At 42.3% G+C, this 25,679-nt stretch overlaps 1 protein-coding gene across 1 annotated transcript in view; it reads left to right on the top strand.

Annotated features, from left to right (window-relative positions):
* The window catches only part of LOC145408636 (protein white-like), a 58,383-nt gene extending 32,967 nt beyond the window's left edge, over positions 1 to 25,416 (top strand). The window contains exons 5-9 of the mRNA XM_080279321.1: positions 1,601 to 1,699; positions 4,112 to 4,350; positions 23,356 to 23,542; positions 24,615 to 24,761; positions 25,363 to 25,416. Of these exons, the coding sequence (XP_080135447.1) occupies positions 1,601 to 1,699; positions 4,112 to 4,350; positions 23,356 to 23,542; positions 24,615 to 24,761; positions 25,363 to 25,416 (726 nt within the window). The remainder of the gene's footprint in view (positions 1 to 1,600; positions 1,700 to 4,111; positions 4,351 to 23,355; positions 23,543 to 24,614; positions 24,762 to 25,362) is intronic.
* The last annotated feature ends 263 nt before the right edge of the window (positions 25,417 to 25,679 follow it).

The raw sequence follows: 25,679 nt of genomic DNA, 5'->3' as shown, positions 1-25,679 counted from the left end.
GGCACAGACACACAGATCGCCAGAAATAAATTTAGGCCTAGTGAAAGGGGAGAGATTCTACAAAGACCCATTCAGCCATGAATGTCAAAACGTCTAATGTTGCCCAATCTTTGGCTTCTTCCAGATCAATCTCTGCTGCATTCAGGTGCCTTCTCAGCCTTGGTATTTCTAGTATACCTCATCACAGAAAGTGGTCAATTTTGGATTGGACACTTTTACCTCTTCTTCAGTGACATATGAGACTCTTCGGTTGAACAGCCTCAAACATGGCTTTTGGTCTGACCTGGAGTTCAGAATGAAAGTGATCAATGCACTCACGCATCGCCCTCTTATTTTCTTCTTGCAGAGTGACTCCAGCATCGCTTGCCTGCTCCCCCGCCATCCTCTTCTTGAACTTGGCTCTTCTTTCTACTGCAGTTCCATATTTGTCTGAATTTATAAGATTAATGTTCAACTGTATGCTTTATTGGGTGCCTGTGCTCCTCGTGCAGAAAAGTATTAGGGTCTCTTGGTTTGTCACCACCTCGTCGAGCTATAAGCCCTTAGTTTGCAGGTACTGCTGTATATGATTAACTTCCTGAAATACATGACACTAGAAGTACAGGTGGCAAAGAAAAATGAAGCATAAACAGCAGACAATAGACCTTTTGCTCTTGTGTCCAAACTTTCATGTTGATCACCAAGAGCTTCAATAAACTTATCGAAATTCTCTTTAACTGGCTTAATTGCAGCATGATGAGCACTCCAGCGTGTTGTTGGTAGCCTTCTCACTGACACTCCAGTATGGTCAAGCAACACATCCCATCGATGGGTGGCAGCAGCAAGGAAAGAAAACATTGTCTCGAGAGTTTCAAAAAACGTTACACACGATGCAGTTTCAGCAAAAGAGTGCTGACTGCACAAGATAAGCGAATAGTCCACACATCCCGTAAAAATAGCTTTCTGGTTCTGTCCCTTAAGAATGGCTTGTACACCACCATGGATTCCAGCCATAGTGACAGCCTTATCATAACCTCACGCGCGGCACACCATTATGTCCAGTTCATCATTTTCCAGTTTTTTGAGAATGTCAAAACTGAGGTTAGCATATTGTCCCCTATAAATGTAATAATCCTAGAAAAACTGAGGTTAGCATATTGTCCCCTATAAATGGAATAATCCCAGAAATATTTTTTTCACTTCAACTTTCCTATCGTTGATTTTTACATGGAGGTGGGCAGGTCATGTAGCAAGAACATGGGATAACAGAAGGAGCAAGAGGCTGACTGGACTCAAGAGATTATAAGTGCAACAGGAAAAGGCCAGATAGGAGGAGGGTAGATGAAACAGGGTTTGCAGGCAAAATGTGAGATTGGCTCAGTCGAGGAATTCATCGAAAAGGATGGCAGAGGCCTTTGTTCAGCAGTGGACTATCAATTCCTGATGATGACGATAATATCTACAGTATATCTATCTATCTGTCTATATAAGTATCTATATCCTTCTATCAATATATCTGTATGCCATTTTAATTTAATATCGCACTCTTCATTCCACAAGTTCTTTTATACAAGCCTTTACTGTAGCCTTTGCCCACCTATTACCAATCTGTCTTCTGCAGCTGAGTTTGGTTAAATGTCAACACACTCTCATTGGAAGGCGTGGAGAGAGCAAGAGCATATCTGGAGGAGAGAGGAAGAGACTCAGCTTTGCTTGTGAGGTTAGTCTTGACCCCACGTTCGATTTACACAGAGGAGCTTTATTACTTTTATGCCCAAAAATTTAAATATTTTCGTTGTAAGTGAATCCATTTAAGTGAAACCTGACACTCATTTTCAGCATTTCACCACAGTTCATCTACAGTTACACCAAGTTTTGGGAGTGATCTCATTCAGCATTTGAACATTACTGAAGTCGGTGTTCCAAACTAGCGAATTTCGGTGCAGCTTATCCAGTTGGACGACTGCATTTTCCTTAAAACAATTATTCCTTTTAGCGACTGAGATGTTCGAGGTTTGTTTTTAAGCTCTTTTACCCCTTAAGGTGGCCCTAAAACCATGAAAAAATCTTGAGATAATCAGTCAACTTAAAATTACACGGTCAATTATCAAACATGACATGGTCACTGGATGTGTGCAGTTGACCAACTGATGCCCACTCAGCGCCACGCTCGTTGACTGATTGATTGACTGATTATTCTAAAGTGATCCTCGCAACGTAACAACAGAGGTTATTACCACCGTACAACAGAAGAAAAGGCAGAGCAAGGATAGTTAAAATATATACAGATATGTACTGTACATACATATGGATAACAACATAACACAAATTATTATAGTCATTTGACATTAAAAGTAATATACTGCATCAAGAACACACTATAAACTTAAGCATTAAGCAAAAACAGTTAAAATTAAGCATAATAACTAAAGCTGTCTGAGGTAAAATTAAGCATAATAACTAAAGTTGTCTGAGGAAGCCTGCTTCCTCCACAAGCAAGAGGGCTCTTCCCATCATACACAAATACTCTCAAGGACTGACGCTAGAAGGTATGAACCATTTCCCGCCATAGACCTGAAGAGGTATCAAACAGCGAGTAAAACACAGATTGAGACACCAGAGAGGTGCGGCACAGTCACTTGGTCCAGAAAGTTTTTACAGTATGAAGGGGGGGGGGTTCTTCCCTCAATGAGATGGCAATGCATCAGGCATAAATGACCAATCCATATTCCGGTTAAAGCAACTTCCCAGCGATGGGGCATGGCTACATTATCCATAGACTAACCATCACCATCACCTCCTGTAGCTTACTTGGATCAGGAAGTGCACGCCATGCACGCTGTCAGGGGATCCGGACAGCAGCCTTAATGACAGTTTTGTCAAAATTTGTCAATAGGTTCAAGAGACAGTGAGTCCAGACCCATATAACATTGACCTTTGACCCCTTCACCTTGCAGACCCAATCATTTCATCGTCCCTTCATACTGTATCATTGAAAAAAGTGTCATCAAAATCTGTTGAGGGGCTCAGGAGAGACTGCACCCACAATGATAAACTAAGTTGACCCCATATGACATTGGCATTTGACCCCTTGACCTAATCGGTTCACCTCCTTCTCATACCTAATAAGACAAAAGTTTCATGGAAATTCGTTGATGGATTCAGGATAACGAATATCTCGCACACCAGAGTGCCACTGATACATGGACCCATAAACATATATGTACGCACAGCCGAACAGGCCAGTCACTTAATGCCTTTACCGTAGGTGGGCAAAGGTAATGTAACACATACCTTGGTCCACAACTTTGATAATAACATTGGCCTTGGTTCACAAGGCCTTAGCTCTCACCAGTCTCATATCTGCCACCTACAATATCTTTATCATGTCCAAGGAATCAATGCCTGAGCCTTTCAGGTAGATAGCGATTGCAGCTCTGTCTTACTTTTCTAGGTACGTCCTCATCCAGTCACACCTACAGAGGCTAAACGAGAGCAGCTATCAGGCCACAATAGACAATTTCTGTGGTTATTACAAAATAATATTGATTTATGTCACCAATGATAGAAGAATTACAGAAGTTTTCACTTATGCATCAAGTTGTTTGATAAATATTGGACATATCATTAAACACTACTTAAATATGAACTGGTAAAAACTAAGTGGTTGTATATTTTATTTATCTATTTAATACAACAAATACACCTTTGTAGCCAGTGCAAAATATCTTTACACTGACCCAGTGTGGCATTTGTTGGATCAGTTTCAAGCTAATAAGATTCAGTTCTGGGATGAGCAACATGTTCTATCTATCTATCTATTGCCAGACGCCTCAATCCCGTTTGGGGTGGCCACAAACAAATCGCCTCCAAGTCGCCCTGTCCCCCGCCATTTCACTCCCCTGCTCCCAACTCACACCCCCCTCTCTCATATACCTCTCCACCCCATCTCTCCATCTCATCCTCGGCCTCCCCTCCTCTTTCCCCCCTCCCACCTCACTCACATACACTCTCTTCGTCAGTCTTTGACCCTCCATCCTCTCCACATGGCCAAACCACCTCAGTGTGTTCCTCATAACGCTTCCTATCACATCCACATCAACATGTTAACCTCACATTATGGCCATGGCAGATGCTGACAAACCCTCTACTCATGTTTTGTGACGAACCCACTTCTGGCCTGGACTCATTCATGGCAGAGACTGTGGTGACAATGTTGAAGAACATGGCAAACAATGGTAAGGTCATCATCTCCACCATCCACCAGCCGAGCTCCGATATCTACACCATGTTCGACCGCATCATGCTCATGGCAGAGGGCAGGGTCGCCTTCTTGGGTTGCACGGATGAAGCTCTCCAGTTCTTCACAGAGTAAGATTTTATATACAGAACTTGGATGTGCAAATAGATATAATTTTTCAGTGCTTCTTATTCTCTTGATCACCTGTTCCCATCAGTGTCTTGTACTGTATTCGATTCAGTGTCTTTAGTTTAGATTATACTCTGTTCACTTTAACTAGACGTGAAATTGCCATTTCTGCATATAAATGCTGAGCAATGACAAGAGACTAACACTAGCATATGCTGGTAGTCACAAAGATGTGTTGTGGAAAGGATGCACTGCTGTTCTGACTTAACTGGTTTTGATGAACAGGCATAGGCTTGAAAGAATGGAAAGCTGCACAAAGTAAATGAACTTTATTTTAAAGTAAAAGTTTACTTACCACCATATTAGTGACAAAGGAAATATTTCTCATGCAGTCGAAATTTCTGTTCCGACAGTTCACGTCAGCGATTATAATGTTTCCTTCCATCAGATGATCTAGATGAGCACTCAGGTTTCATATTTCTTTGGCTTATCTGTATTGTCTGCATTTCATATTACATCATGCCACGGTAAGAGGCTGAGTAATGAAATGTTTCAAGCAAGCGTAGTGACACATTTCGCCCTCCTTTTTTATATGTTGCTAGAACGACTATTCTGTTGGTAAGGGCAATCAGGTAGTTAAACTGATTCATGGAACTGTTAATCAGTCATGGAATTAGTGAATGTAATAAAACACTATAGAGAACAAAAACGGTTACGGGACTTGGAAACTGATGCAGAGTTTACACTGGTAATGGTGACTAAACCATCCCCACAACACACAACAGTTTCGGTGTGTAATACCTTGGACCCAAAAGAAACCGGTCGGGTCACTCCTAGTTGAAAGCTGTCCCATTCTGTGCATGACATCGTAAGACGCATGTGAGAGAGAGCCAGGATTAACAGATGCTGAAACTTAGTTGTACGGTAGCATTAACGTAATTCATGTTTGGCCTTTTCGAGGTTTAATTATTCAAAAGTTCATGGAAATGGCAATTTCTCAGACACATGTCAAAAATTATGCAAGCTTTTGCACAAAATGCCAAAACTGGCTGTACCTGGCATCCCTTATTCGCTGGCTACAAGTTTTGATCAGCCACCAAACCTCTTACTATGCACTCCAGTGCTGTCAGGTACAGGGAAATTTTCCTATTTTAGAAAGTGAATCCCCCAAGCTAGGACCAGGGGACCATATACCTCTGCAGTGCAAGGAGAAACCGTTGGAGAGACCGCAGCTTCTGGTGCGGGTTCGAACTGACAAAACTACGGTCGTGAAGAAAGAGCGTTACCATTGAGTTATTGTGGCCCTCTCTCTGTTTTTTGAAAGATTTTCGTGTTTCTAGGGATGAGGGGAAGAAATGTGAAAAAAACATTAAATTTTTTTTATATTTCATTTGTGTTGACCTAGTTCATATGAATAAATTTACCATTATAATCCAACAGCGAGAGAGAGAGAGAGAGAGAGAGAGAGAGAGAGAGAGAGAATTACCCCGTCCCGTAAGATTTTCTTTGAGTCCTTCTAGGACGTTTTTGAGAGAGTACCTTGTCCCGTCATATATTCTTTGAGTCCTTACATAATACTGGTTGGCACTTGGCTGTCTGTTCAGTCACTTGTTGTCATTGTGTCGGCAACATCGTAAACATGGCATCTCCTCGAGCTAATTGCAGACGCCAATCCTAAACCCAAAAATACGCACAGAAATTTAAACGTGATCCAAAATTCAAAAGCTGGCTAAGAAAGAGTAATAATAGCCCTCCGGTTTTCCTTTTTATATTATAGCCTATCATGCAGACCGAATAACTTTGAAATTTATTATTATTGGATTACACAATACTTTACAACTTTAACTGCTTCATATGCATGTATGTATGTATGTATGTACTGAAATGCAACAGGGAAATTTCAATTTACACGAAAACTTTGCGAGCAAACCTAGGTAAGTTTTGGTAACTGGACCTGACTGCACTGCCCCCTGTAATGCCTGATATTTATCCTATCGGTATTCTTCAATCAGTGTAATGACGGATATTTATAATCTTACCTGTTGTTGATACTAATCAACTCATCCATGGATAATACAGGTGGTACTCGACTTAGTATAATAGTTGATAGTAATTTAAGAAATATTGTGGTAGCGTTTGTAGATTTTGGCCGAGCCTAGATTTAGTCAGTACCACAGGTGGTCGTCGTTCCCTCAGCGAAGGAATCTTGAACTGGAAGGGGAGTGAATTAGGCTTGAGGACTTAATTCCCTTGATTAGGTACACCAAGAAAGAAAAAAAAAATGATAGATACTTTACTCTACTTTAATAACTTTATGCTAGTTTCCACAAAACATTTTTTAATTACATGACCCTTTGTAGTATGAAAGAAGATTGTACATTAAAACCATGGTTTGGATGATCATTCCTCCAACACTGTCACCAGGCGAAAACAATTTGATACATACAAACGATTTATGAGGTCATTGTACCTTACTTTCTTTTTGTCAGTTACTCTTGGGCTCGACAATAGCCTCAAGACAGGGACCTTTTTACGAGCATGGGTTGTCTTTTCGGGCTGGCATAGCCTCGAACCAATAAGAATTATTACTCGTGTTCATTTTCGTCCATATAATATACTCTCATCATGTAATTCTCTATAATCCACTATCAGTTCAGGATTATTTATAGTTCATAATCATCATTACTACATAATCACCAAAAATGCATAATCACTCGGGCTTGTGTAGCCTCGAGGTACGATTAAAAAAAATTGTTTAATCACCAAGAATTCGTAATCACTCGGGCTTGTTTAGCCTCGAGGTACAATTCAGACATTGTATAATCACCAAGAATACATAATCACTCGGGCTTGTTTAGACTCGAGGTTCAATTCAAAATTACATCATTGCTCACAATCACTAAGTTCCCTTACACGCTTCTAATTTCCTAACCTTAATTTAAGAAAGAAAACGGTTAATGGTTTTGAATTTCGCCCTTCTGTTACCAGATTACATCACTTTTCAATTTCTATTTCTTATTTACAAGAAAAAAATTCACTTGATAGATCAGTAATACTATTACAATTACATTTGGTTTATAAAATAATTCATGGGTAGTGTAAGTGTGTATGTTCAAGTCTTGGGGGCAATATTACGGGGAGGCCTCGTGCTCACACTGACGTCGCCGGTGTCTGGGGACTGAATGAACGTCCATTATACGCGACGTCTGGGCCTCGAGTGGGCTTCCTGGGTACGCTAGAGACGCCACTGCTAAGTCAAATGAGGTGGTGTTTTTGAAATATGGTGGGTTTCAATTCTCTCTACAATTTATTTAGCAGTGTACCCATGACGCCAGGACTTTTGATTGAACTGGGGAAAATTTGGGATTTAATCCTTACTTAATTTAGATACTGATTTTATCACTATCCTGCCTTGAACTTTGGGGCAGCTTATGCCATCTAGTGACGGCTAAGATAAACGGGACCTTTAAATCCTCACAAATGACATTATTTAGGCCTTTTTTGACTGTTAATCTTACATATTTGGGTTCTAGCAGCTTCATTAGTAAACATTTCACAACTAGGTTACGGAAAGAATTGTATATTCATCATTATTCTGTTTGAGGTTTAAACTCGGCGCCCCACAATCGACGCACAAAGAAGAGGAAAAGCTGCGCACATCTGTTATTCATTACTCGACCAGACAGAGGAATTCCCATAGCTCAACATCCACAATTACATCACCCAATGCATAGATACAGAGATACATACAATCAATCAATCATTTCCTGTAGCACCCTCGGGGATGCATAGGGCCTCGATGAACTCACACCACCACATCCTGTCTTGTGCTAACTCCTCAAGATCTCCCCAACACTCATCTCCAGCTTCCCGTCTCATTGTCCTCACCCACGTCTCTTTTGGCCTTCCTCTACCTCTCCTACCAAGTGCCACCCACCCTGGTGTACCTCGTACTATTCCCTGTCTCCTATACACATGTCCTAGCCACTTCCATCGTGAGAACCTAACATATTCATCGACCGGCTGCACTCCCGTTATTTCTCTAATTCTACTATTTGGTATCCTTTCCCACCACTTAACTCCTAATATTCTTCTAAGTGCTTTGTTTTCAAACACCAAGAATTTATTTTCCATAGTCACTGTGCTGTACCAAGACTCGTGTCCATAAATTAAGATACTCCTAACCATTACCTTATAAAGTTTGATTTTTGTATGCACAGAAAAAATTGTTATTATTCCAAATATTTTTAAGCATTCCCATTGCCTGATTAGCCTTCTTTAACCTTTCCTCGAATTCAAAGTTCAAAGAACCATCCTTGGCTAAATAAGTACCTAAATATTTAAACCTATCAACTTGCTTTACAACCATACTTCCAATTACACATTCCTGCGCATTTTCCATATTCATATTGATTATTTCAGTTTTTCCACAATTAATAACCAAACCCACCTTGCGACCTTCACTCACCAAACAGTCCAACACTCTCTGCATCTCTTCTGGCCCATCACAAATCAAAACTATATCATCTGCATAATCTAAATCCAAAAGTTTCCTGTTCTCCCCAAAGTATACCTGCACCGGTTTCTGTTCCAACGCGTTTCATAATGTAATCAATGACCAATATAAATAGTACAGGCGATAGAACACCACCTTGAATTACTCCGGACTTGACTTCAAACGAATCACTCAGACAACCATCAACCATCACTTTACAGAATGTGTCCTCATGCATGTTCATAATGACCCTCACAAACTCCTCTGGTATTCCATAATGTCTCATGATCTTCCCCATAGTCTCTCTCGAAACACTATCAAAAGCCTTTTCAAAATCAACAAAACAAAGACTTAACGGTACTCTCATTTCATTAACTTGCTGCATCAAATGCCTAACTATAAAGATCTGATCATTGCAACCACGTCCCTTTCTAAAACCAGCCTGTTCATCCCTCAGAATACCCTCAACCACCGGCTCCAACCTATTTAACAACACTCTACTGAAAACTTTCAAAGCTATCGGTGACAAAGAGATTCCCCTCCAATTACCACATTCACTCAGGTCTCCCTTCTTCGGAACTTTAACAATTACACCATTCTTCCAAACTGATGGTAGTAACCCCGTCACCCATACATACATAAAAAAATAAAGTTAACCCTACATTAATCATTAACATATGAATTACTACTTAGGATAGGAATTTATACACTAGTATTCAGGTTACATCCTATCTAACTTAAAAATTACAGTACCTCTAAACACATACACGAATATTAAATTTGTGGCACTACACCCCAGTCACAGTAGGATTGGGATGTGGCTAGTCTTCGGACACATCATCTTTATTATGCTCTCTCATGAATTGTTCGAATGAGCATAGGCTGCCCTTAAAGAAAATGGAAGTTCTGTGCACTGACATTGAAAATAAAGAAAAGTTTTAATATACAAATTATCACTACTTATTTAGGTGTCTAACCCTGTATATAGAAATAATTAGCCTCTTAGGCCCTTTTCACTGGTGTAATTGGCTAGGCCCTCCTGACGGGCTTGGCCTTCGGCAAGAACTGATTGTCGCTTAGCTTGCCATGTCAATTTATTAGCAGTATTCTCAAAAATGTGTTTTTAAGAATCAGGCACGGAACACATAATAAAGTTGTATATTGAGTCAGGAAGACTTCCCCCCCCCCCCAGAGTGAACAGTGTTTAATGAATGCATGCAACACTTTTTGGCGCACCAGTAGGCGTGTGCAAAATTTGGTGGAAAAGGTTTGTGAGGGAGTGGCTGGAGGCTCCCTCCTCCCCTGTCTCTCTGGCTCACACGCTGTCTTATATCAATAATTCTCGAAACACATACTGCATTTTCTCTATGCGTTTTCTCACAAAATCACTCTTTGTGATCGCTACTGATTCTTCGTACACTCCAATACGCTATCATTTATTCTTGAAACACCTGTCTATTGCATATACTTTATACTGGTAAAGTCAGACTTCCATTGTTTCAACCTTCAGTCAGTGCAATAAGTAAGTTGTCATGAATTGTGAAAAAAAGAAATCACTAAATCAAAATTGCTCTGAGGCTCGGAAGTTTGATGTGCTGCGGGGTTGTAGCTTCACAGCGCGGCGGGCACTATTAGCCAGTGAAATATGGAACATACCGGCGCGGCCGTCAACTGCCGCAGTGACGTCACACCTGTCGACGCAGGGTGTTGGATGTGTGTTGAAGAAGAGGCGAAAAACTTTAACCCTATAAAAAAAAAAACCTCAGAATTACAACCGTTTAATGAACTTTTGCATGCGGCACTTTTTTTTGGCACATCCACAGGCGTGTGCAAAATTTGATGGAAAACTACTGTGTGGGAGTGGCTGGAAGCTCTCTCTCTCTCTCTCTCTCTCTCTCTCTGATGCCACGATAATTACACGGCTGGATTAAGCGTGTGGGAGGCCCGGGGCCCGCTTGGAAGGGAGGCCCCCTTTCCAACTCCCCCAATGGCATACACCACAGACTGGTAACCTAAATCCTAATATATAAATAGGACACTTTTAGTTAGGAAATACTGAACGGGGACTATTCATCCAATGCTGTAATATGTAATGCATAAACACGAAATGAAATGAACACAAGTAGCTCTGGTGGGAGGTCCCCTCTTGGTGGGTGGCCCAGGGCCCGGGCCCCTTGGGCCCCCCCTTTAATCCGGCGGTGGATAATTATATATATATATATATATATATATATATATATATATATATATATATATATATATACGTTTCGTTTCGTTTCGTTTCGTTTCGTTTTTAAAGGCTCCAACATGCTTGCATGCGTCGGCCTTGGTCACCTAATGGCGACACTCCATGCTATACGATCCATTGCAGCCTCCCTGTTCAATCCCATAACCCTGAGGTCACACTTAATGATATATGTATATATATATATATATATATATATATATGTATATATGGGAGGATAGACAGTTATAGATAGACTGGTAGATACATATGAACATACACACTTTCATGTACACGTATATATATATATATATATATATATATATATATATATAAATTTTTATTTTATTTTTTTTGTATTTTTATTTTTATTATTTTTTTGTAATTTTTTATATTTTTAACCTTATATTACTTATAAACAAAAATGCCTAATATAAAGACCCTAAAACTAATCACCTAACAGACAAATCGCTAACCTATACTAAGTCCTAAGAGACAAATAACTAGACCTACACTAATGGTGAAAAAGCCTCGACCAAGAGAACACCATCGACTGCAGATATGTAATGCCTTTCTACATTAAATACCTGCACTCATCACCTGGTGACTGTCAGTCGAGGCACAACCTAATATAGGGGACATCAATATATGAAAGGGAACCAGACGAGTCAGGAACAGTTCCATATACGTCAGCTGTCGTCCCTAATTAGAATAACTTAAGCAAGATGGTATAATGTATTTACATAATTTATACAAAAAGTGAAGAACCTCGCCCAGCAGACCACCATCGACTACAAGTGCCCAATACCTTCCTATATTGCACACTTGCACTCATCAGCTGGTGACTGTCAGGCGAGGAACTTGGGTTTAATGTAGGGGACATCTATATTAGAAATAGATCAGTGGGAGGAGGAACTATTTCAAATATGTCAACTGTCAACCCTAATTAATATTACAATATATACATATTTACCGATGATAAAAACCATAACCACGCAGTAGAAAAGTCACATCACTCTGATCAATCCGGTCTCTCTCAAGAAAGCCATCAATTTATAGTCATAACAATGTCCCCATCACCCAGGTTGGTGGAAAGCATGAAGGGGACGTCTGCTGCGCCACAGTAATTTATAAGTGAAGCACGTTCACGGATAAATCGCCGACAGCCCAGGATGATATGACTGATAGATAACACCGCATTACAGATGGCACAGTGCGGTGGGAAGCGTCTTTCCATATAAGGTTTCATATGTGTTAAAATGGTGGCATTGAACCGTAACCGTGCCAACATTTTTTCTTCCAGGCGACTGGGATGGTTGGCAGTGTCCCACTCGCCCAGGTACGGCTTACAAGTTGGAATATTTAGTCTGGTCCACTGACCTTGCCACAGAAGATTTATTGATTTCTTTCCGAGAGAGAGAGACTCGACCGTAGATCACGAGGAACCTCCCAAGTCTCCTCGAGCTCTACAGCCGACTTTGCAAGTAAGTCAGCCTGCTCATTGCCGTAGATACGACAATGACCATGCACCCAGATCAGCTTGAATGACTTGTTGCATGAATCCAGCTTATTAATAATGTGGCCCTGGATCTCGTGCGAGTCCGTAGTGCAAGAAGCAATTGTTTGAAGGGCTGATTTCGAGTCTGAAAATATGACAAATGAGTCATGCCTTGAATTGAGAGCATAGTCTATGACTTTGTCAGCAGCAAAAAGTTCAGAGGTAAACACAGATGTATGAGTCGGCAACTGATACCTGAGGGCACATTCAATCGACCACACACTTGCACCCACACATTCACTCGACTTGAAGCCGTCGGTGTACAACTGGTGGGACCCCAGGTGACGAATTATGATGTTACGAAACAAGTGGTGAACCTCCACCTCCGGCGCTTTGGCCTTTGGTGCTGGGAGCCATGTAACATCAACAGTAAAGCTGGGTGGCTCACAAGGCGCTATATTTTTTAACACCAACTTCTCACAGTCACTGGAGTCCACACCAAGCTCCTGAGTCAGTAAGTGGAGGTGAACGGCAAGTGGCCGACGCACCCCCCGCAGAAGGTGGTGGTATTGACACAGGGGGGTACAGGCCACATTGCCGATATTACTTTTCCTATATGTTTGAAGGCCATAGGACCAAACCATGTGGTCACGCCGAATACGGAGGGGGGGCACATTCCCCTCCACTTCCATACGAGCTACACAGGTACACCGGACGGCTCCAAGACACATTTGCAAACATTTATTCTGTAGCACATCCAATCCTTTCAGCGTGGCATTGGATGCTGAGCCATACACCTGTGCGCCATAGTCTAGCTTCAATCGAATAAGGGACTTATACACCATTAATAAAGATTTTCTGTCGGCTCCCCATGTAGTACCCGCTAGGTACTTAAGGACTTTTAACGGTTTGTCACAACGAGCAAGCAAAGTATTAACGTTAAGTTTAAAATTCATTCTGCGATCAAAGTGGAGGCCCAAAAACTTTACAGAATTTTGAAAAGGTACTGCTTGATTATCCAAAAATAAACACAAATCGGAGACGTTACGAGTTGTAAAAACTACAGCGGCACACTTACGGACGGAAAACTTAAATCCCCCACTGCAAGGCCCATTGGTGGACGGAGTTAAGGGCTGCTTGAATCTGCCCAGCCGAAAATTGTGCATTACGGGAGGAGTGCCATATTGCACAATCGTCAGCATAGACTGAGTATTTAAGATTCCTGGGGATGGGAGCTGATCACAGAATATCATTGATCATAATACAAAATAAAGTAGGACTAAGCACACTTCCCTGCGGCACCCTATTTTCCTGGATAAATACATCCGATGTTACATTACAGGGCAATTTGACAGAGAAAGTCCTGTCCCTTAAGAAATTTGAAATAAAAATAGGCAAATTTCCTCTTAAACCATAAGCATAGAGCTTCATTAGTATACTGTGTCGCCAAGTCATGTCATAGGCTTTATGGATGTCCAAGAACACCCCTATCATGAATTCTTTATTGGCAAATGCCTCTGCAATACAATGCTCCAAATTCATTAAATGATCTAGTGAACTTCTGTATTCACGGAAGCCACATTGTTGATCATTTAACAAATTCTTCAACTGTAAAACAAAACGAAGCCTATTATTAACCATTCGTTCCATGACCTTACATAGACAAGAAGTCAACACAACAGGACGAAATGAAGTGGGATTCATAAGACGACCAGCCTCTTTGGGTATCGGTATGACGTGCGCAAAGTGCCATGAGTTTGGGAACGTTTGAGACACCCAAATCTCATTGTACAATGCTAACATCTTAATCAGGTTCTCCTCATTAAGATGCTGGATCATACTGTATGTGATGGTGTCTGCTCCAGGGCTGGTGTCTTTACAGGATTTAAGGGCAAGGAGCAGTTCATCTAGCGTAAACTCTTTGTTGTACGGGGAGTCTACGTCTTCTGTGACAAAGTCAATAATCTGTAGCTCAGCCATGCGTTTATGATGTTGGAAACGCGGGTCATAATTGGCTGAGCTACTTACATGAGAAAAACTCCTGGCGAGGATGTTAGGAACGTCCACGGGCTCGTCATAGATGTTATTATTTACGTGCAAGGTGGTAATGGGGAAGTATGGGCCTTTATTATTTAATATTCTTATGATGGACCAGACTTTACTTAACCCGCCGCGTCCCAGAGACGTGAATTCACGTCCTCACATGATGTGCACTCATATCCCGGAGACGTGAATTAACGCGGCAACATTGCAAGGTCCCTAATTTGCACAATTTTCAGTTTTTGCAAGTGATTTCGTGAGTGATTTTTGGCATGTATACACGGGACACCTTCCTCTATTCCTCTACAAGATGTCAAGCAGGAACAATGCCTTACACCGCATAACCTCTCCCCCCTCCCTGCACGCCATTGTCTCGGCAATTCACCTGTTACCAGTGACCTGGCCAATAAAGACATTCAGGGCCAGAGTGATTCCCCAATCGATGACAATGTGGAGGACAAAGTTTACATAGCATTAGAGGAAGAAACAGTCAGAAATGATGATCAGGTAATGTGAGATGCTTATAATGCCTATAATACTGTTTGAAAACCAATATACTCTTGTACTACATATAAATTCGTACCAAGTAAATAAATAAATACTGTTTATGAGTGGATAAAATAGTTACCCTCCCATAGAACTCGTTTTCTTTGGTGCCAGCCTGTTAGAAAACCCAGTCAGGTAAGGAGGTACTCGTACCTAGATCGAGTATTTTAAACCTCAGGTGAGCGATTTCTCCATGAATTTTCGATGTTTCTCACCAAAAGCGGATGTTTGAGCCAAAAAAAAAAAAAAGGTCCAAAAATGCCGGGTCTGTGGCGTACCACTGCCCAGAAAACGTCGGGATGGGGAGGGTTAATGGTGTTGCACAAGTCACCGTGGACACAAAGGACCGCCAGGAGTCACGTTTGGCCCTTCTTATTATTCTCCTTGCCTCAGCCCGTGCCTGATTGTATGCAATAAAATTTTCCTTGGTGGGCTGACTATCAAAAATCCTGTATCTCCTATTGCGTTTTCTTAATGCTTGTTGGCAACCCAGTGTCCACCAATGTACTCTATGCTTCGCATGAACTGTATGTCTTGGGAATAGCAGCCTCAGCTGCATGTAATATGGAAGTAGTTACATTTTCGACCTTAACATGTATGGTCTCCCCAGATATATCTAAAATGGCGATCCTTGAGAAGGATCCCCAATCTGCTTTCTTATAGTTAAATTTTGGAGGTGGAGGGTCCGAAACAGTGTCGCATGTATAAGAAAGACAGATGGGTAAATGATCACTTCCCAAGGAGTCGTCATAAGGATCCCATAAAAAATCTTTATGTATACCAGGGGAGGCCAGAGATAAGTCAATGGCCGAAAAGTTACCAGTACGATCATCTACACGAGTCGCTCTACCATCGTTCAGAAGACAGAGGTTGGACCGTAGTATTAGGTCGGCTACTTGCTCCCCACGACCATCGATCCTCAAATTACCCCATTGATAGTGATGGGCATTAAAATCGCCCAACACTAACTTATTGCCAGGAAGTGAATGTAAAGCATCACTATCAATGGGGCCGTGTGGAGGACAGTACAGAGAGCAAATAGACAGATATGTGTTATTAAATTTTACTCTGCACGCGACAGTTTCCAGAGTAGAATATAGAATCACTTCCGTTTGTGGGTGTGATATGTGTGTGTAAATGGCAACTCCGTGACCTCCATATCATCTATACGAGTGGTAGTGTGTGAATTGTGGAGGATCAGGATGATCCTCCAGGTGCGTCTCCTGTAAACAAACAATGTCTGGCCTGTGTATAGGAAGCAAGATTGCTATATTGTGTAACTTATTCCCAATACCTCTACAGTTCGACTGTATTATAGTGAATGCGGCGGTTTAAGATTTTCGAGGGTGGCCAGTGTGCTTAGTTTTTTTATGCCCCCCGCGACCGGGTGAGTTGTACCGGGGGACCTTTCCCGGTTCTTGTTCATGAAGACTTCCATATTTTCGTCAATGATAAGGCTCCCAGACTTCACCGAGGAAGAGCTATTCTTTCTCTCCCTCGCTGGACCAGGAGCGGGAAGGACATGAGGACGTGACTGCTTAGTGAGGGTGGTCAAATTAATTTTGTCAGACTTGTCAGGCTTCTGTTTTGGTCGCACTGACTGCGAAGGAGCAGCGGCAGCCTGAGAGTATGATGTAGCAACAAGGATGTCCGTCAGAGAGTTGGAACGTACAGGAGGCTTAGACTGAGAGGTAGGGCATGGGGCATGAGGAGCGAATGTTAGGTCAGTCTGTGTCTTAACGGTGCACGTCACGGGATGGGACACAACCGCTGATGCATAGGAGATATTAGGCTTGGGAGTTGCATGCAACTCCTTACCTTCTTCCTAGCATCGTAGAAGGAAGTGCCCTGTGTCACTTTCACTGTGCAGACCTCCTTCTCCTCCTTCCACTTGGGACAAGCCCTCGAGGAAGTGGAGTGAGCATCCTTGCAGTGAAAGCAGCACTCAGTCTCGGATGTACAGTTGTCAGCAGAGTGACCTACAGCCGCGCACTTGCCACACATGATGTTGGAAGGCCGACAAGCCTTTTCATGGTGTCCATAGAGCTGACATTTTGAACAACGAAGGGGGTTCGGGATGTACGGTCTAACATTTACAATTTCGTATCCAACCTTCACATTGGCTGGAAGAGATACTTTGCCAAAAGTGAGAACAACTGTTGCGGTCTTCGTCCTTATGCCTTCCGAAAATCTTGTAATAAATCTGGCTTCTATTACATCTTGCTGAGCAAGTTCCTGTACGATTTCTTCCTCCTCCTTAAGCACAAGATCCATGCAGGTGATAACACCCTTGCAGGAATTCATGGCGTGCGGGATCGTTTTCTGGACATCGTAACTGTGGAACTTCCTCAGTTTCAGCAAGTCCTTTACCTGGGCAGAATTTAGAGTCTTTACCAAGAGATCTCCACTTGCAAGTTTTTTAACTTGTTCCACCTCACCTGCACACCCATCAATCACCTTCTTGATGATGAAGGGATTAAGGCTGGACAGGGGAGTAGAACCAACCGCATGAAACAGGACGAATGAGGCATTGTTTACGTGAATGTCAAGGTGGGTACGTGTCTGGGGTCGTTCAGTCTGGGGGCAGTCCGTCCGTGAGACAGTCGGGGGTCGATCAGGACTACCTCCCCCCCTGAAGGGGGGGGAGGCAGTAGTGGCATAAGCCATAGTTACCACTTCCCCCTCACGGGGGAAGTGGGAAGAAAGAGAGAAATGACCAAGGGAGAAATTGCCCGGGGAAAACACACCTAGTCTGAGATTACCCTCTCAAACCACTCTCGGGAGGACGCGCCTGTGTGTAACTCACACCCCAGAGCGATCAGTGGGGGGTACACTCCAGAGATGAGAAAGCAAAGGCAATCTCAGTAAACAGATACAGACACCTACTGTACCTCTAATAAGGGTAGGGAGGAATGTGAACGCTAGCTACCCTAACTTTATTAAGGGAAAGTGCAAAACTATTGCCGGTGGGGCAGCCCTAGAATCTGGAGGAGAGTACAGCACACGTCCTTCCTCTCCGCAACCATCCATCAAAGTCCCCCGACATAATGCGTTTAGCAGGAACTTACCACGTGTCTGAGCGAACGCAGCGAGAGACAACGTTGATCATTTGCAACACTGTTCACTGGTCGTACTCTTGAAGTCAAAGTCTGTGCCAGGTGTCTGAACACTGGTGGTTGTCGGTCGATTGGTCATGGAGCATGGTTGGGCAGCGATAATTTTAGTTCAGGTGTTGCTTATTCAAGTACGATTTTGTACAAATAAAAACACATACTGTTTTTCACATACTTGCAATAATACGAACCCAAAACATACAGTTCTTAGACATTCAAGAGGATTCGACCAGAATCAGAAGTAATGAAACATAAGTCGACCCACACAGAAACCACTCTGCAGGAAATAAAGAGAATATCCAACAACACAGCGTAATCTACGCTGAGGTTTCCACCTGGTAAGACGTATCCGGTATGATGTGTCTGTTTATGAGTCGGTGTCTGTATTAGATTGTGAGTAAAAGTATGTGTGAGTGTGTAGGCTATTGCTGAGTTAGGGTTGTGTTTGTAGGGGTGGCTGGAGGTGTGTGTGTGTGGGGGGGGGGGTGTTGTCGAGAGGTGGTGCGTATGTATGGTCTTGGTATATCAGAGTGTGTGTGTGTGTGTGTGTGTGTGTGTGTGTGTGTGTGTGTGTGTGTGTGTGTGTGTGTGTGTGTGTGAAGAATTGTATCCACACGTGTGTATGGTAATGAATGACTGTACTCTTTGCTAAAGCCTTCTTGATCATTCATAATGTCAGTGTGCTGTGTGCACGTAAGGTTTTACGTATATGTATATTTAACATGACACTACATTACCAGTCAGCTGATTTAGGTCATAACGTTATGTATTTTACCTTTAACCAATATGTTGCACATGTGCACTACTGTAATCGTAACCCACTATCAAGAACATAGTAACAACAATAAAGCAACCCTTATTCACCTAACAGGCAGAACTATTTCATTGCGTATGATAAAGCCTCAAGACCAGATGTTTATATCTTATATCTGGCTTTGTTCACTAGTGGCAGACCTCGAACTGATAAAGCAGCAGCACCATCTTATTACAGCTGCACAATCTGTCCATTATGTGAGAGCTAAAGATGCAATATTCTTTACGTTACCTTACTGATCGGACTTTCACGGTTCCCCCAGGTTAACAGGATGCAGCAGTACTCGTATATGGAGTTGACGGATATGCACCTGACCTATGGTTCTGCGTATGGAAATGGTAGGGAAGCTGCCAGTCTTTATGCAGCGAGATTCCCCCAGCGGCAGCATCCACATCACACTACATTCACATCCATAAATAGAAGGCTGAAGGAGACAGGAGGCTTTAGGTGCAATCTGTCAGAAACAGGATTACGACGCTTTGTTCGCACACCCCAAGTTGAAGAGGAACCAAGAGGCACTTGCAACAAATACGCAAGCAAACACTCGCGGTGTGGCAAGTGATGTGAGAATCAGTCATTTTATCGTATGGAGTATACCACTTTCAGAGAGTTCAGCATTTACGGCCAAAGGACTTTCCACGACGCTCAAACTTCTGTCAGTGGTTTCTAGACCAAACAGCATTCGATCCAGATTTTACTAGCATGATACTGTTCACAGATGAGGCATCTTTCACGAGAACATGGCTATTTAACAGTCACAACATGCATACTTGGGATGAGGCCAATCCCCATATTACGTAGTGGAGAGGAAATCAACATTACTTTTTTATAAATGTATGGTGCGGCATAATTAGTGATTGTACCATAGGTCCCCATGCACTTCCTGGTCGCCTAACAGGCCCTATGTATCGTGATTTCTTAGAGCATGATTTGCCTTCATTACTAAACGAAGTACCTCTAGCAAGGCGGAGGAAAATGTGGTACGTACACGACGGTGCACCTGCGCACGTCAGCATGACTGTACAGGAACACCTCGATGCCCAGTTTCCCAATAGGTATATAGGAAATGGCAGTCCCATATCCTGGCCAGTTCGGTCCCCTGACCTAAATACTACAGATTTCTACCTGTGGGACCATTTAAAATCACTAGTGTATGAAACGTATGTTGACACTGCGGATGAACTACTCTCACGAATTCAGGCTGTATGCAATCATGTACGTACTACACCAAGTGCATTTAAGCAAGGCAAATGCATTTGAGTGTGTGCGGCAGTCTATGATTCAGCGATGTCATGTATGTATTGAAGGTGGAGGGAGACAAGTAGAACACCTGTTGTAATGTACGTACACGAGTCAGTTTTCATGTACAGTACTTACATGAGTCTGTTTTGGATTGTTTAATTTCCCTGATGTCACACATTATACCCACGGTTAACAAAATCATTTCTCGGTGACAGAAACTGAGACTGCTAGAAATACAAATACTGATTGTTATTTTTTATAATCATAATCCATTTATTTTTATACTGTACTGAATTTTATGCTGATGTCAGAGAGCTGAGAGTTAATGTGGAAATGAGAGCATACCTGCATCCATGAGTGGATCATAACCGTATGCTGCGTACTACGCCACGATTTATTACAATCATTTTAATGGCCAACCATGTAATTAGTGTATTACAGTAATAATTAAGCCGTCAAGGATTCAATGTTTCATTTATAATACACCACAGTAAACATTATGTACGGTATTATCATCGTTCGACCGTAACCATGAACAGTACGTGGATATAACAGGTGGGTGGGGGAGGGGAAGAGGGGGTGAGGGAGGAGTCGCCAGTGTTCGGATTGGTACCGAATATCCATAGGTTCGGCCTAGGACAGCACTCACTGTTTTCAGTTCACGTCCTGCATCTCATCAGTGGCTCATTTTTTTACATATCATTATAGAATAATGTTATTTTGTTTTATAGTAAGGGACTTATTCCCAAAGTTTGTCGTTGCCGTTCAATAACATCTTGTATATACAGTATAGATAGATAGACAGACAGATAGATAGATAGATAGATACACCAAGATGCCCCATCATTGTCCTAGTGCCAGGGCATTACAATGAAAGGAAGTCGGGGTGAAGGATGAGAATGCCTTCGAGTACATCAAGATGTGTGATGAAGCAGATACCATAAGCAGAAAACAAGAGTCTAGCGGGTCTGGAGGGGGCAATAACTGGGCAGTTAATAATATGATGGGATAATGCTTCATCCATAGGATTGTGACAGAGTTTACATACCTGTTGGCTGTTGGTCGTCTAGTGATTTCCCCTGGGGTGCGATATCCCAGGAGAATGCGGGTGACGGCCACATCGCATCGACTTATGAGGGTGGGGTGCTTGCCGTAGGTGTGTCTCACGCCACGGTAGGTGTCATAGTGCTAGATGGTCACTGATGGTGACACTAGTGGGACGTTCAACATTGGTACGCAGGACTAGATCCTCCCTGGACTCCTCAAGAAGGATTCTCCAGACAATTGTTGTGGACTCAGGGAGGCTCTCTCTGTTGTTCTCAGTCAGCCTGATCAAGAAACACAAACGTTTTCGATAAACTCTTCACAGCAGAGAAAGAAAACGGTAGGGAAAACGAAAGTATCGTTTCAAGAGCAGTATACAACATATGCATCCCACACAAGTCAGGTGAGTCTGTGTTTACCTAGCAGTCAACACGTGGGCCATTTAAATGGGTTTTCAGCCCCGTTTCCACAACAATATGCCCCAAACAGGTTTTGTTACTGATTCTAGGTGAGTTTAGGTAGCTAAGGATGAAAAAAAAAATAAAAATGCTTTGGTCAAAAATTCGTCTGGAATGTTGCCTAGCCCTAATCAATGGCACTCCTGGAAAATGCTAAAAATATAAATCACCTTTGACGCAATAACGAGGGAATAATTCTCCATGAGGGACAACCGCTGTGCATGCCGCTCCACGAGGGACGACCACTGAGCACACCACTCTCACTGGAAATGGTTGACGATTGGGATTGTTGCCACCACGTGAACATGGACACACATGCTCAAGTTGTTGCATGAGAAAGAAATGGAAAAGATAAAGATCTAAAGATAAAGAATATGGCCTCCATGGCTAACCAAAGATTCGACCTCCAAAGGGCAGTTCTGGCCATCGTGCCCTCGATGTCATAGCAGTACCGGCCTCAAAACGGCCAACGCTACCATGCCTCTGTTCTTCCCTATACTGTGTTGCCTCTGTACTCCAACTTTCAGCCTCCTGGGTGTCCTGGTATGGTCGGTTTTAAAACTTATACAAAGTACAACAAACAATGACAGAGAATTTTAGTACTATAAACTTATTGTAGCAGCATTAATGTTAGTATACTGTCATTCTTAATAAGCGTGGTAGGTAGACTACAACAAATTAAACTAGGTATCATCAGATGCAAAGAATAAGGGAGTGTGTAAACCTTGTACAAAACAATTATTAAAAAGCTGCAAGGCTTGAGAAATAGCTACGAAAAGTATGACCACTAGGATTATGGTTAACAGAAAAACTGCATAGTAACAAAAGTAATTTACTAGTATGTTATATTATGCAGCAAAGGAAATTATTGTCTGTTAGAGGTTTACATGACAGCGTCAGTTTATCTTTTCTGTTCAGTTTCCTGTTCGTTTTTCGTCCTGTAATGTCACTAGCCCCCCCCACCCCCTCCATGTGCTTGTCTCGACCTGCTTCTTTTGGAGTCATGCATAATACAAATGCGTCCTGCAAGAGGTTTGGGAATCTTCGGAAGTTATCCTTGCGATTAATTTTGGTAAAGAATGGAACATCAACATAGGACTAATTCTCAGTCGTGAGGGAGCTACTGTTATTGATGATATAATATTCTCGAATTATTACTGAATATCATCAGAAATTGTAAGTCAACAACGACTGAGACTTTGAATCATGTTGGTGTGGCATATTGTTCTTAATATTGTCCCTGGAATATCCTCTTGACTTTTCATTTAAAAATCAGAAAGACCTGAGCAATCTGTATACTAGACCACCCTGATGCTGGAGAGGGACACCTTCTCGTGGTAATACTGACATGGCTGGTTGGCTCTGCTGCCTGGTTATACAAACGTCCCTCACTTTCCTCCCAAACCCCTGAAAGGAAGATGGTGGACTGCAAAAGTAAGGCAACTTTGGCCTGGAGTTCATCAGGTTCACGTTCAAACGAGCCTGCTACTACTACTAATACTACTGCTACTATTATTCCCTGTACATGGCCAGCATGGGTCTGCCTTGTCCACGGCAACACAACCCGGTAGAACACATGCTGGACCAACTGTCGATGGACCCAGCCAGGGCAGCTGAGGGCAAGAGTGGTGCAAACATGATCTGTGACGCCTTCATGGCCAGTAAGTGGCGCCAGGCGGTGGACAGCGACGTTCAAACCATCCAAGAAAACCACAGCTTGGTAAATGATTTTGAGGGTTTATGAACTCTCTCTCTCTCTCTCTCTCTCTCTCTCTCTCTCTCTCTCTCTCTCTCTCTCTCTCTCTCTCTCTCTCTCTCATCAGAATGCACCTAGCTGCCTCTTTGATCACATTCTTCATCTCGTGATACTCACCACTCTTGCAACTGTAGGAAGTCTAAGCTTCAGCTAAATTATATTTGAATTAGAGTCAGGGCTACCCGTTTGAAATTTTCATAAAAGAAAAATACATAGATCACACTGTCCCACACTGAAGGATTCGGAAGTAACGCGAAAGAGGCTTCTAATATAATTCTGTGATAAAGCAGACGGTTTGTAAGTACGCACTGAGAGTACTTAGGGCCTCGAGCTAATTCTTGCTTACACTATACATGCATATATACATATACATTCCTATACAAGAACATTAATGCATATATAAATACATTCAATAGCAAGCTATTACATTATGTCATAATGTTACAGAACATAGCAGAAAACGTTGCCATTGTAATGTCTATTCATCATAACACTGTACAGACAAAGTTCAGTATATTTTTATCACTGTATTTCCCATTCATTAAAGCTAATAATATTATGATTAAAGAAGTTTAAAATATGAGAAGTAAATAGAGTTTGCCATATTTATAATTTGGGGGATCACTTTAAGCTTTGCCCCTGAAGCTTCAGCCTCATTAGCTTTCAATAAAATTCCCCCACTGACTGTTTGACATAGTTTGTCATACTCCCCACCTCTCTCTCTCTTCATTTTGTCATCCAGCAATATATTCAGGGACATTTGTAGAAAGCTGCTAGCAGTATTCAGGAGGATGAGTGAAACAGCAGAAACTGATCGTCCTGCACAATGACCTGTGTGCAGTCCGCGTTCACACCAAATCCTTAATGGCACAGGGCGGCTGTAGACAGGAGTTTTACATCACTCTAACTGATACAAATGGTTGCACTATATGCAGACGGATGCAGCCAAAAAGTTCCATGAATTACAGCAATGCAGAACTCCCTCCTACAAGAATTTGGTGTGGATGTGGCCTGTAATTTGCTCTTGGTGGCACAGCCTGTGTTGGTGTCCAGCGAGGGCCTGGGTGAGTGGGGTCAGTACAGGTGTGGGTGGGTGCGGCAGCTGCGTTGGGTGGTCTGGCGGGCCTGGCGACAGACGCTTAAGGAACCACACCTCATCAAAGTTCGCACCAGACAAGTAATGGTAAGTCTTCCACATGACCATTCTCTTAAAACACACACACACACACACACACACACACACAATATCTATCAATGTATCTATCTCTGTCTATCTGTCTATATCTAGCTGTTTATCTATATCTATCATTCACTATGTTTCGTTTATAAAGGCTCAAACATGCTTGCATGTGTCAACCTTCATCATTTAATGGCGGTTATCCACGCTGCTCGCTCCTTAGCAGCCCCCCTATTAAGGCCCATATCGATGAGATCGCGCACTTGGACCTCATCCCTGCTCCTTTTTGGTCTGTCTCTCACAACTCAACGCCCGACATCCACACTTCTCACTTCCTGCACCCAGTTGTCATACTCCATCCTCTAAACATGCCCAAAGCATCTCAATCTACCTCTCATCATCACAACACCAGTACACTTCAGTCCCATCCTTCCACTCAATTCTTAGATTGTAAACCTAGCCCCCCCCTCCCAGGCCTCACATTGGAGGATGCCCTACACATCCATCTAATCATTGTAATTTCTGTATGTTGGAGCCTACGAATATCCTCTTCCTTTAGTGCTCAGGTATCATTACCATAAAGAATTACACTCCTAACACATGCCAGTTACAAAGGCCCCTCAGCAAGGAACGAGAGCCATCTGAATGCCAGGAGAGGTAACAGCACCCCTAACGTCCTCCAACCATTCCTCACTGTAGCCACAGATCTAGCTCAAGCACCCTTTCCAGCATATAACTATATGTATCTATGTATAAATGTATGTCTCTCTCTCTCTCTCTCTCTCTCTCTCTCTCTCTCATATATATATATATATATATATATATATATATATATATATATATATATATATATATATATATATATATATATTATGCAAACCATCCCAGCTTGCCTACTACTTCGGTTAAAAAACAGCAAACTTT

The sequence above is a fragment of the Coenobita brevimanus genome, chromosome 78 (assembly GCF_032717465.1).
Source record: "Coenobita brevimanus isolate Jiangsu-jjx chromosome 78, ASM3271746v2, whole genome shotgun sequence".
Taxonomy (NCBI): domain Eukaryota; kingdom Metazoa; phylum Arthropoda; class Malacostraca; order Decapoda; family Coenobitidae; genus Coenobita; species Coenobita brevimanus.
The sequence above is the reverse complement of the archived record's forward strand: the minus strand, read 5'-3'. Positions and strand labels throughout refer to the sequence as shown.